The 12,261-nt window shown below is 37.0% G+C and overlaps 2 protein-coding genes across 2 annotated transcripts in view; both read right to left on the reverse strand.

Annotated features, from left to right (window-relative positions):
• Window positions 1-942: 942 nt before the first annotated feature.
• LOC136809226 (ATP-dependent translocase ABCB1-like) lies at window positions 943-10,280 on the reverse strand. Its single transcript, XM_067065741.1, has 16 exons — window positions 10,168-10,280; window positions 9,650-9,926; window positions 9,157-9,282; window positions 8,623-8,826; window positions 8,283-8,453; window positions 7,787-8,140; window positions 7,341-7,514; window positions 6,488-6,592; window positions 6,022-6,183; window positions 5,531-5,734; window positions 4,861-5,102; window positions 4,477-4,630; window positions 3,785-3,982; window positions 3,337-3,546; window positions 2,035-2,181; window positions 943-1,285 (listed from the first exon to the last, which is right to left on the reverse strand). The coding sequence occupies exons 1-16, from the start codon at window positions 10,182-10,184 to the stop codon at window positions 1,091-1,093; spliced, it is 2,940 nt and encodes a 979-aa protein (XP_066921842.1). The 5' UTR covers window positions 10,185-10,280; the 3' UTR covers window positions 943-1,090.
• Window positions 10,281-10,543: 263 nt separating this feature from the next.
• Window positions 10,544-12,261, reverse strand: part of LOC136810115 (ATP-dependent translocase ABCB1-like) — a 38,727-nt gene continuing 37,009 nt past the window's right edge. Inside the window, exons 4-7 of the mRNA XM_067066686.1 lie at window positions 12,096-12,231; window positions 11,673-11,898; window positions 11,041-11,212; window positions 10,544-10,705 (exon numbers count right to left, since the gene is read on the reverse strand). Coding sequence (XP_066922787.1) covers window positions 10,544-10,705; window positions 11,041-11,212; window positions 11,673-11,898; window positions 12,096-12,231 — 696 coding nt within the window. The remainder of the gene's footprint in view (window positions 10,706-11,040; window positions 11,213-11,672; window positions 11,899-12,095; window positions 12,232-12,261) is intronic.

Raw genomic sequence — 12,261 nt, forward strand, 5'->3', positions numbered from 1 at the left:
ATATTTACTATCGTGGTGAGTATCACACAGCTCGAATGAAGTATTTTCTCTATGAAAACCTTGGCCTCTGGTACCTAGGGTACTTGATATTGGTACCCAGTGGGGCTTCCCTGGGTATAGAATAGGTAGCAAAAACGCAATCCGAGACGCATGATATTATACGAATTAGTCTTATCTGATATTCCGATGGCGTATTGGCGGCCGCCCACGCTAAAGCTCTAAAGGGAGCGGGCCAATATATGCCCGAACTTCAGAACAAAGCGTGTCGTAGCATATCTCCACATCTGGTACCAGATAAGAATTAGTCAGACAAGTAGTGACCAGTGGTGGCAAGTTGTGATCTCGCGGTAAAAATAACGTTTTGTAAAAAATATTATTTATTCAGATGAAAGTGGACGTAAGTGGACGCGGTAGTGGAAGGGCATTTCAGCGCAGATTTAAAATCTTAGTTAATCTACCGGGAAAAGCACATGCCGAAATCATATATCGACCTGTGCCGACCACCAAATTCTATTCACTATTCAGAGCGCAATCAACGCAGAGAAAAGTAACCAAGACGACAATCCAAGATCTTGGATTAAGTTCAAATTTGATATTTTTATTCCTGTTGTTATGTTGAACACAATTAAAAATGTCACCAATGCTTTTTAAAAAGAGTCAGTGATAGAGAATCATAATATTGAAACTCATTTCAATTACACTTGGAAGTTTCTGGGGAATTCCTAAATAGCAAACTGCATACTGATACAGTCTGCTAGACATTAATATGGTAATATTGACACATGCGCGATAAAATTTCTTCACTTGGTCCACAGAGGTTGATATGTTGTTTGAAAACTCGACCTCTGATACTCAGGGTATAGTTAATCGGCATAGGTTATTTTTCACGAGTACACCAATCATGCTTCCGAGATGTTTCACAGGTACCCTTTTATTTTCATTCATTTTATTTATTTCTTCACTGAAAATCTTTCCAACAAAGTATTAAAAATATACATTAAGTATTAAATAAACAATATTTACAAAATAATATTCTTATATCAATCAGAAAAATAAAATCGGGCTAAAATCAAAAAACTTTTCATTTTGGTTAAAGTTGAGTATTTTGAGAAAGTGAGTAATATGCACCTTTCAACGCCATTAATTCGAAATGGCTGCCAATCTCCATGATTTTGCCATTCTGTATGACAGCTATGACGTCAGCATTTTGGATGGTCGATAGACGATGTGCGATGACGATTGACGTGCGACCTTCCATCGCACGATCGAGCGCCTCCTGTACTACCTAATGTGTGAGTGAGATGAGAATTCGTTAAAAAACTTGTTGATTTAAAAGCCGATGGCTACGAATGTTACAAAGTTATTTCTGAGGTTATTTTTGTAAAATCAATGAAAAAGAACAGAAAAAAAATAAAAACGCTAGGGAAAAACGAAACCTGATAGAGATAGCTGAAATTGACTTGCGAAACCCATTTTTATTTATCTTGGGAATTTAGTATCTATCAGTGAGCTAACTGTTTCTGTACCACCCTTTAACTTTTGATCTAGTGGGTATTTTTGGATCAAATTTGCCACATAAGATCCTTGCCATATAAAGTAGTTTTTGATGACGTCACTTATCATGCCCAAAGTGAGCAAAAACTGAAAAAAATTTTTGCTCTTACAAATAGATATTGTATTCTAACAAAGGCTTTAGAAAAAAGTTCCCTGAGTCTAAAATGCTTATTCTATCCTAAATATTCAATAAATTACGGTTTAAACGATATATTTGACAAAAAGTAAATTTATATTGGAAATGTGTCAATTTTTGTGACACCTTTCTGTCAGAGATGTTATTATGCTCAAGGTGTGAAAATTATTAAATGTTAATTTGTGTTTTCGAAGCTAAATAAGAGGTAGGAATTTACAGAAAATTTCATGCCATAAGCTCTATTATTTCAGGAGCTATTAACATTAGTTTTACTCCCGAACAGAAACAGCCCCCACCCCTAGTACGAATAGGGTTACATAAATCTTTTAAAATATTTATTTTACCTTTTCGCTTTCAGAATCTAGCGCTGATGTAGCTTCATCGAGCAGTAGAATCTTTGGATTTCTAATGAGTGCACGTGCAATGGCAATTCTTTGTTTTTGACCGCCAGATATCAATGTTCCTTTGTCTCCTACATGAGTTTCATATCCCTGAAAATAATATACTATATCGTGATAAAAAGGAAACCTTTAATTGAAAAAGCAAGTTTACTGCCCCCAATGAAAACCTTCCCTTTCCTAAATAATTCTGCTTTTCTTGCTGAGTCTAAATTCTAAATTTTATCAGATTCTTGTATTCGAAAGTACCTGAACCAATCTGAAAAGTGGGATAACAAATATATAAATCTGGAGTAGATAGCTCCAAAAAGGTTTTTCTTTCTAAAAATTTAAAAAGGAGACCTTTTTTATGATGATAAAGACCGCTTTAAAGTAAATAACATTAACCCTTTAAGTGCCAATGTCGAGTATATTGGTCATGGGCGATGTAGGAGGGCGAAGCCCTCCTGTAATGCCCAGTTTGAGTTAGAAATCGTCATTTTTGGTTTAACTCGTAAGAATCGGATCGGGCTTCATGGTCAAGCAAAAAAACTCAAAAGTGAGTCTTTCCAGCGAGATTTTAAGCCAAAAAGTCAGAAAAATGCGAAAATTTAACAAAAATCCACATTCTTAAGATTTTGACCATTTTTTGACCATTTTTGGTCAACGAGTGATCCAAGAACCTCCAAATTTTTCCCTGCTTTACTTGATTCTGTCCACTAGCGAATTAATTTGAAGTTTTACTACTGGGCCCTTTTCTATCATCATTCAGGCAGGTCCGCGCAACGCCTTTCCGAAATCGGGCGTCGCCGAAGGCGCCTAAAAGAAATTAAAACTCGCGAACACGCGTGAGATTCCTGATTCGCGAAATTAAATCCACCACAAAACTTTTAAAATTGTATTTTTGGCGGAGAAACTAGTTCCAAGTCGCCATTCATGGCAAAAAATGGCTATTTTCAGCTGTTTTCTGGCTTTTCGCGAAATTAAATCCACGCGAAATATTTCAAAACTCTGACTCGCGAAATTAAATCCAGAAAATTTCGCGATTTTTTTAGCTCGCGAAATTTAATCTCGCGAAATTTAATCTGGTTAAAGTATAAACGAGCTTCTAACTCCTTCTAAATCCGGAGATACAAGCCTTTAAAGTTCGAAGTAGTGATTTTCTTTAAAAAAACTTTAAAATGACCGTGACACTTAAAGGGTTAATACTATCTGTCTTCTTTCCAGCAGCGTCTGCATTAAAATCAATTACCAAAGAAGAAATCTTACGTTCGGTAAACCCATAATCACGTGATGAATATTCGAATTTGTACAGGCTGTTTCTATTGTTTCTTTTGTTATTTGTGATGTATCCTCTATCCCATACAAAATGTTATCCCGGATCGACCGATCGAATAAAACGGGTTCTTGTTGAACAATCCCGATTTGTGAACGCAGCGATCGGATATTGTAATCTTTAATTAGAATATCGTCTATGAGCTAGAACGAAGAAAGATAATTATTATTTCTATGATTATATAAGCTATGAATGTAAGAAGTTTTGGGTCGGAGTTTTGAAATTATATTACGATGATCAAATTTTTGGCTTCATTGCGTGGAATTGCTGCACGTTATTTTCAGTTAGAAATCAAAGAAAGCGTTTCTACGTTGGACCTCCTAAAAAGGGAAATTATGGTTTTTTTCCAGAAATAACCGGTAAATTACAACGAGTACTAACTACTTTTCCTCCGGTCACATCGTAAAATCTTTCCAGTAGAGAAACCGAGGTTGACTTTCCACAACCACTCGCTCCAACAAAAGCCACCGTTCGGCCGCATGGGATAGTGATATTTAACTTTTGAAGAACTTCTACGTTTTCTCTAGTTGGGTACGCAAATTCAACATCTTTGAAAGTAATGTCTCCTTTAATTACGTTCTGTAAAATACGAACAGAAAGAATGATGATTAATGACCCACTTAATGTCATTATAGATGCATAGTCATTATGTCATTGTGATCGTAAAGCCCCAAATTAAAACCATATCGAAATCATTTGACCAGCGACACCCTAAATAAGCCTTAAGTACAAGCTTCAATTACGAGCACCTACTTTTATTTGCTTAATGAACCCAATGTTTGCTATTTGTCAACCTTTCCCCGAGCCTTAGTACCACAACTCCCCGTTTATTAATTTTTGAAAATAATTTAAGCTGCCTAGAGTAAAATCCTCTTTATACCCTAATTTCACTCGATATTCACGAGCGACCCTTCACCTGGTCATTAAGATTAGAAAACTATTTCCACTTCTTCAAGGCACCTGATAGTACTTTAGGGGAAAAACTCTCGCGAAAAAGACCGTTTACCTTTTTATAGGAAACGTATTTTTTCGAGAGAATAAATTTGACGCTCAAGTAAGTTGTTAAAACATACTTTCATGCCTTCACTGCTATATGAATCAATGACCGGTTCCCGATCGAAGAGAGCAAGTATCCGTCCGGCTGCCGTTTTGGCTTTGACGTAGTCTGGCGCGTAAGAGGCGGTTTGACCTGCCGTCATAGCACCGAACTGAATACCAATTATGACCCTGAAAATAGAACAGAAAGTGAAGCTGTTTACAAGTGTGCAAAGGGCGGAAAAAGCAGTCTTGTGTCATTCCAAGCTAAAGAAAAACTGTACTTTCTCGTGAAGACATACACCTAGCGTATGCTTTATTCCCCTCGCCCGTTACAAATTACACTTGAAGAGGCAAACCGTATCTTCATATATTCATTCCAGGTTAATGAAAATCAAGAACAACGTGAGAAACACACTTACTTTATGATGGCAGACAAAGGCAGTCCATCTTTTTCTGCCAAATAACCACCCAATCGGAAACAAGCACCGTCTGAAAACATCATCACACCAGTCGAAAAACCATATGCTAGACCGTAGATATGGGCACTTTTTAACGACCCTTGAGTGGGGCCTGACAGTAAGGATTTGTACTTCTCAATAAAGTAATCTTCTTTGCCAAGTGAAGCGACTGTACGAATCTGCATGATAGCCTCTGTGGAAATCTGACAAAAAAAATATAAAGTAAGTCAGATATCTGAGATACAGCTCGGGTTCCAGCATTAAAAAGGGGTCAGAGAAACCATTTGGTAAAAGGAAGTTTATTGATTTAAAAGGAATGTTTAGTATATGATACTATTAGCAGATACTCAACTCTGTTTAATTGAAATATGTAAAACAACATTCTCTGAGTTCCCTTGAACAATTTCTATTGTCCAAAGGTTTTTAAAAAATTGTGTCTTTGGGAAAATTTACAACTTCTAGGGGTAATATTTAGTGTCTAGGTAAAACACGTGTCCAGGGGGTGAAAATCGTAATGTCTAAGGGTACATTATTGGAAAAGTATATCCTCCAAGTCCCATGAACGCATTTTCTTTTGGAACGTGGAAGCCCACTTTTTTTTCAGATAGTGTAAAGATCGATTTTATATTACCGCTCCAGCTTGGGATAATGTCTCCTGTGCATTTCCAGCAAAACTTGTATTCAGGCTAGTCTGGATACCACCGAACATAGCAATGAATGGAACGAAGGCTAGAACAAGGAGCGTCAATTGCCAAGAGTAAGCAAAAGCGACAATGAGTGATGAGAGACCAGAGACCACGACTTGAGTCAACGTGTTTAAACGCGTACTTGTAGCCTGTGAAGAAAAGAAGAAACCGAATGGCTGATGGAATATTCTGTATATTTAGACTTAGAGTTCATTGTTTGTAACTTTCAGACTTTCAGGTCTTATAGATTGTCTCAACGGTATCCTTTTCAGATATATAAATTTGCAAATAATCAAATCTTAGAAAACTGACATATGGTATTGCACGAAAAGAAACGTTTACTCTCGCAACTAGGGCACTGTGAAATTAAAGATAAAGGGAATTAAAGATCTAAAAAAGCTATGGATATAATAAGTCCCGATTTCTATAAACTCACGCCTTGAACTGCAGCAGCGTCCGCAGAAAGCCTTGCAGAGAGAGCACCAGTATTATGTTGCGGTAAATCGAAAAAACCGATTTCTTGACGTAGAAGTGCAGTGAACGCCATCTCGCGGAGTCGTGTAGTGAGCGCTTCACCTGCTTTCGAGAATAGGTATTGCTGAAAGGTAAAAGATGATCATTTTCATTCAAAATAAAGTTCAGGTCGTAAAATTTGAAAAGATTCATCTATCCACTATTAGTAATACCCAGGAGATCCCGAAATCAAATAAACCTTTCCTCGCAGCATCATTCTTTGAAAAATGTTTTCAATTTTAACTAACTTTGGATGATGATTTTGGTACTATTCGGAAAGTTTTAAAAGCATGCGGTATATTTCCTTAAAAGAATTTAGAATTAAAGACAAAATCAAGTAGAGGAGTTACGGACTTGATCCATCATTCGGACTGGCAGAGTCAACTTACAGCGATGAAGAAAGCGATTGCGATGACGAGTCCGAGCACCATGAACATAATGGACCAGAATTCCATTTTCTTCTTCATCTCATTTGCATCCACTTCTGCAAACGACTGAATTAATGAATAAACAAAAATATATCCGCCGATAAGTCAGGTTTAGGTTCATTGTTTTCATTCTTACAAATCACCACACACGTGTTCCTTGTAGCACACGCTTATGGTAGCGTAGTATGGCAGTCAATTTTGAATTGTTCGCAGATATCGGTTTGAAAGACAACTAGGTATAAGAATCTGTTGAAAGATAGTTGGATGGGAGGTTGTGCTAATTGCGCTTGGTTTAACAAATTTACACCATGTATCTATACTGCTGTTTTATGATTCTGATAGCGCCTGCAGAACAAAGAAAACTAGCGACGGTGTTTCCCTGAACGGTTGCACCAATGTCCATGAGTAAAATAAAGAAGTGGTGCTGGGTACGAGATTGTTTCACTTTGAAATAGATTGCAGTATTTGATAACGAATATATTTTTCTATTTTTTAAATCCTAAAACAGTTGTAATCAGCTGTAATGTAACTAAAAGAGAACTTAAGATGTATACCGAGTTTATCGTTCTACATCTGCAATTTGAGCTTTACTAAGCTCATTTGACGTCAATCGATCGCTGAGAGATAATGACATGTGAATGAAGGTAGAGAGTCTATCACCATATTTCCAATTGGCCAATTGGTAGTGTGAAGGTTTCGATCATAGACTTTCACCACAATGGATTGTGTTCGAATCCAAGCACTGCCAGGCAGGGTGTTAGGGAAATATGATGATGGACTCTCTACCTTCACTCACAGAACTTAAGATAACTACCTGTAAGATTTCGGCCATGATGATAGCAGCGACAACAGGCATAGCACCAGCAATAGCACTAAAGAAAACTCCCAATAAAATATACGGCCATTCGTTTGCATTCAATTTCAAGATTCGACCAAGTGGTGGAGTTTTGACCGACTCTTCGGGGGTTTCTTTTTCATCCTGCCGAGTCTATTATTTTTAAATAAATTGATGAACTTTAATGGCTTGGGATCGTTCTTTATTTATTAAAATCAATAATTTAAAGCAGCTAAAAGCTTTCTCAAACTTCGCCAATATATTTAAGTTCTCAACAAAAATAAGTTTTACCCATAACCGAATAACCCCCAATTTTTGCTTCGCATATTCAAACAATTGACAGTAAATTAATGAATTTTCATTTCTTTAACGTTACCATAAGCTTTAATTCTGAAAATAATGACAACAGAAGCCTGAATTTTTACCTGAGAGCTTTGAGGCTGTAATTTGTTGGATGTTTGCCTTTTCGCACTAGTGGTCGATTCGACATTTTGCAAAGTATCATGCCTAGACTTCTCATGAAGCGCTGATTCCTTCAAAAGCTCTTCATCTATGTCTGTGAAGTCACCAAGGACCGATGAAGGTTCATTGCTGTCCTCTTTTTGAGCTGCCAAGTTCTGCAATGTGACCATTTTGAAATATTCGCCTCGTTTATCTATTAGTTCTTTATGTGAACCAAGCTCGCAGACTTGACCATTCGAGACAACTGCGATCTGGTCAGCATTTTTAACAGTTGATAATCGATGAGCTATAATGATTGTTGTCCGCCCAAAACTTGCCTGGAAAAACACAAATCAGTTAAAGTAGTTCATTTTTAAATCTATTGAGGAATATTAAGCCATTTTGGGAATCGATATCTTTTATGATGATAGTTTCTATCCTGGCTATTTAAATCACTCAATAGTAGAATTGATTGTATACCTTATCCAGAGCCCCTTGTACGATCGCCTCGCTTCCAGTATCTAGGGCTGATGTCGCTTCATCTAAGAGTAATATCTTTGGATCACGAACCAAAGCGCGTGCGATTGCTATACGTTGTTTTTGACCACCACTGAGTTGTGCACCGCCTTCACCCACATTGGTATCATAACCCTGGAGAATAAGTTTAAAGTGATACGTGTTATTTTCATTCTAATGTATCATTTGATACTAAATGGAAAGAAGCTAGACAAGGAATAGATAAATCTAATCTGCTAAACGAAGGTTGTTCACAGTCAATTTCTAACAATTAAACTTTAAAATTATAGCTTTTATCATTTACCTGTGGCAGTTCAGTAATGAAACCATGAGCATTTGCATTTTTAGCAGCCTGGATGACCATTTCCTCACTAGCCTCAGGATGACCCATCAAAATATTTTTCTTGATGCTGGCGTCAAAGAGCACCGGTTCTTGAGAAACAACGCCGATGTGTCTACGCAAATGTTTCACGTTGATACTTTTGATGCCAACACTGTCAATTTGTACCTGAAAAGTTAGTTGTTACAAAATCAAAACAAGCATATCCTAATGATGTAAAGGAATTTGGTTAATAGCCTTTAAATATTTTTGGTTGTGACTGAATAAATTTTAGGAACGCCAGACTAAAAACCTACATTTTGGGGTTCGACGTCATCTTTGTGGTTCAAACAGATCTATCTAATCAAAGAATATGCGGACTAAGTACTCGAAACAGTTGTATATATCTTCAAATTTCTCACGAACTTCCATTGTAGCATGAAATTGAAAGTATATATAGCTAGTATCAACCATTCCAAGAGAAGAAAATAAGACATAGCGTTATGGCACCATACTTACGTCACCCCTAGCAACATCATAGAATCGTTGAATCAACTTGACTGTTGTCGACTTTCCACAGCCTGATTCGCCAACCAAAGCACATGTTGTTCCAGGTTTGATGTGTAGGTTGAATCCACGCAAAACCTTAAAACAGAGAAAGTCAGGTTACATCAAAACCTTTTTTTGGGGAGGTCTTGATGATGAATTATTCTCAACAAACCTCTTGAAGTTAGATTGTAATAAAAACATGTCGCTGCAGTAGAGGCTAGAATACTCTTTTTGGCTAACCTTGAAATTTAAGATTGACCTTTTTTGTAGTTAATATGAATGCGAAATACTAAAATTCTCCTCAGACACTAAGAAATTCTTTATTAGCTCTTTAACCTTGATAGCAGCGATGTCCGTCAATGAAGATTAAAAAGTTAATGAGAGAAAAAAATTGAATTGAAATGTTGAAAAAGTAGAGGACGGGTATATCAAAATATCAAAAGTGCTATGATCCAAACCGAACCTGGACATTAGGACGACTTGGGTAGGCGAAATCACAATCCTGAAATCTTATATCTCCTTCAATCTTGATCATCTCTCCACTCTCTGACAGTGAATCTATTTCTGGTTGTCTTTCGATAAGCTGGTAGATCGGGTACGCGGCTCCGCGGGCCGACGAAAACACTTCCATGTTTGGGCCGACTTGACCGAACTGGCTGGCGCCCATTAGAATTGAGAAGAAGACAATGAGTAGGTTACCAGCTGTCATTTCACTTTCACTGATCAACGTTCCTCCATACCTAAGAATTTAGAGACTTTTTTGAGAGAGGGTTTGAGATTAGGCTTAGCAAGATTATTTAGGAAGAAAAGGCTGACATTTAAAGAGAATTCTACTATCACATGCAAAAATCAGTAAGTATGTCATTATTTTTACAATCGAAAATATCGGTCAGGGAAAAAAGTGTAATGCATCAAGGTCCGTGTTATGTAATAACTGTAGTACAGAAGAAGTAGGTATGATGAAAAAAAATTATTACTTACCAGAATCCAAGGGCCATGCATCCAAACGTGGTCAGATTGAATAATGCGAACGCAAATCCTGTTGATAAACCTTTCCTGATACCAGCTCTCTCAGCATCTTTCAAGTGTACACAATATCTGAGAAAGAGGCAAGAAAATTAGTACAGAGTGTTACACCTCTGTCTCACTGTAATGTTAGGATAAAATACTTTATGAGGGTTACGTAATTAGCGAGTCACAATATTTTGCCGTAGTGAATAAATTTTTTTCCAACAGTAAGTTGAAGATATAGAGTCCTGATAATGTCTTGATAAGGTATGGGAAATATATAGTCTCTCCATGGTAATATCTATGAGTTGGCTCAACCATAGAAAGAAAAGGATTATCTCATGAAATCTTATGATTGCAGCTCTCTGATTTGTTTTGGATTTTCACCTGTCATTTCTTTCTTTTCACTTCCAAAAGCCACAACAGTTCTGATGGAACTTAAAACTTCTTCTGCTATTGAACCTGCTTTTGCGTAAGATGTTTGTTCTTGGCTTGTGATGGTACCTATCACCTGAAGGAGACAGGAGAAAATAACCTTTTTAAAATATTGTTTTGACATCCCTGTCTCACCATCCCAGTGAGAATTTTTCCCATAGTAGGATGAAATTTTCTATAGAAATCTCAATGAGTATAGAAATCCTATCATTCTTTAGTCTAAAATAAAGTGGACATTGTTTTGAAGTCCATTTTTTTCACTTGAATTTTAAATGGGATGAAATCAGCAGGGTGTGTTTTTGGACATCTGTGGAATAATTGGGAAAGACATCGTCGGATTCATTGAAAGATTACTAAGATAATATTAACCATATCAGTGACCAGTTTCTTTGAGAATCTAGCTGGTCATACCTTTCCAGTAGCAAACGCACCAATAAACAACAAGGGTGACATGGCAATGATCACCAGGGTTAATTTCCATCCATAGATAAACCCAATGATTGTTCCTCCGATTAACATTGCGATGGCGTGTTGTAGTGATCCGATTTTATCACCAATACCGTTCTGAATCTTTGTTACACCACTGTAAAACGAAAGATTGTTTTCACTTTCCTGAATATAAAAATGACGCGCCTAAGTCGTCAAAGACCACAGGAATCTAACGTCGTTCAGTCCTGATAATTTTTCTATTTGGTTGAGTTGCAGGAGGCTTTGCGGGGCTTTGAGGTCAACTTTTGCACCTACATAGCCGCATTCAATGGGCGCCCCGGCATCGATTGATCCGGTTGAGGGTCTTTTACTTGACAAATTAACCGTTGCAAGTGAAAATCGCTTTACCACAGCGCAGTAAACGCAATTTAAACTAACTAATCTTTTTGTGATCATAGGGTTCAGTGTTATTCGATATTTGAAGACTTATAGAAACATTTGTAAGAGACCTTTAAGAATTCCACAAAAATCCCCTTTCGGGAAAGTCCTACAGAAATTACATTTTCTAGATACTTCATGCTCAGAAGACGAAAGTGAAGAAGTTTATAGAATACTCTGCAAGTCGACTGGTCAATTCGCCGGCATCATTGGTATCGAAAAAGCCAATATCTTGTCTCAGGATGGATTCAAAAGCCAATGTTCTGATTTTGAAGGCTTGGTTAATACTGGCTCTCAACCATAACATGTTTTGGAAATATCCAAACACGATTGCACCAAGACCAATGTAAACATAGTAGATTCCGAATTTCTCCATTTCTTTGTTGAGGTCGATCGTTTTGCCTAAATTAGTAATACCATGTATTATATATAGCTCATAATTCTTTATAGTACTTCCAATGTTACCATGTCCTTGAGACCGGCGATAATTAAATGTTTGGACGGACGTTTAAATGATTCCCCTATAGAAATGGTCTTAAAATTTTTTTAAATCGATTTGAATTCGAAACGAGAAAATGGATAAATGTAGTCTTTCTCACCAGCATCTTGTTCTACGAAATCGTCAATCAATTCGCCGAATAGAATGAAAGAAATTGGTTGAAGCATTCCATTAATACACGCTGATATCGAAGCAAGAAACATGAAAATCCAATCGTTTGTTGATGCATAACGGAACTGAAAAAGGGTCCGAAAAAGGATAACAAA

Source organism: Clytia hemisphaerica, unplaced genomic scaffold (genome assembly GCF_902728285.1).
Source record: "Clytia hemisphaerica strain Z4C2 unplaced genomic scaffold, Clytia hemisphaerica genome assembly, whole genome shotgun sequence".
In the NCBI taxonomy this organism is placed as follows: domain Eukaryota; kingdom Metazoa; phylum Cnidaria; class Hydrozoa; order Leptothecata; family Clytiidae; genus Clytia; species Clytia hemisphaerica.

What these genes read in the sequence shown, in the direction of transcription:
- LOC136809226 (XM_067065741.1), bottom strand. An exon ending in TACAGCCTCAAAGCTCTCAG is followed by an intron (nt 7,515 to 7,786) that starts GTAAAAATTCAG and finishes TAAAAATAATAG; the next exon opens with ACTCGGCAGGATGAAAAAGA. An exon ending in ACGCTGCTGCAGTTCAAGGC is followed by an intron (nt 5,735 to 6,021) that starts GTGAGTTTATAG and finishes TTTTCTTCACAG; the next exon opens with GCTACAAGTACGCGTTTAAA.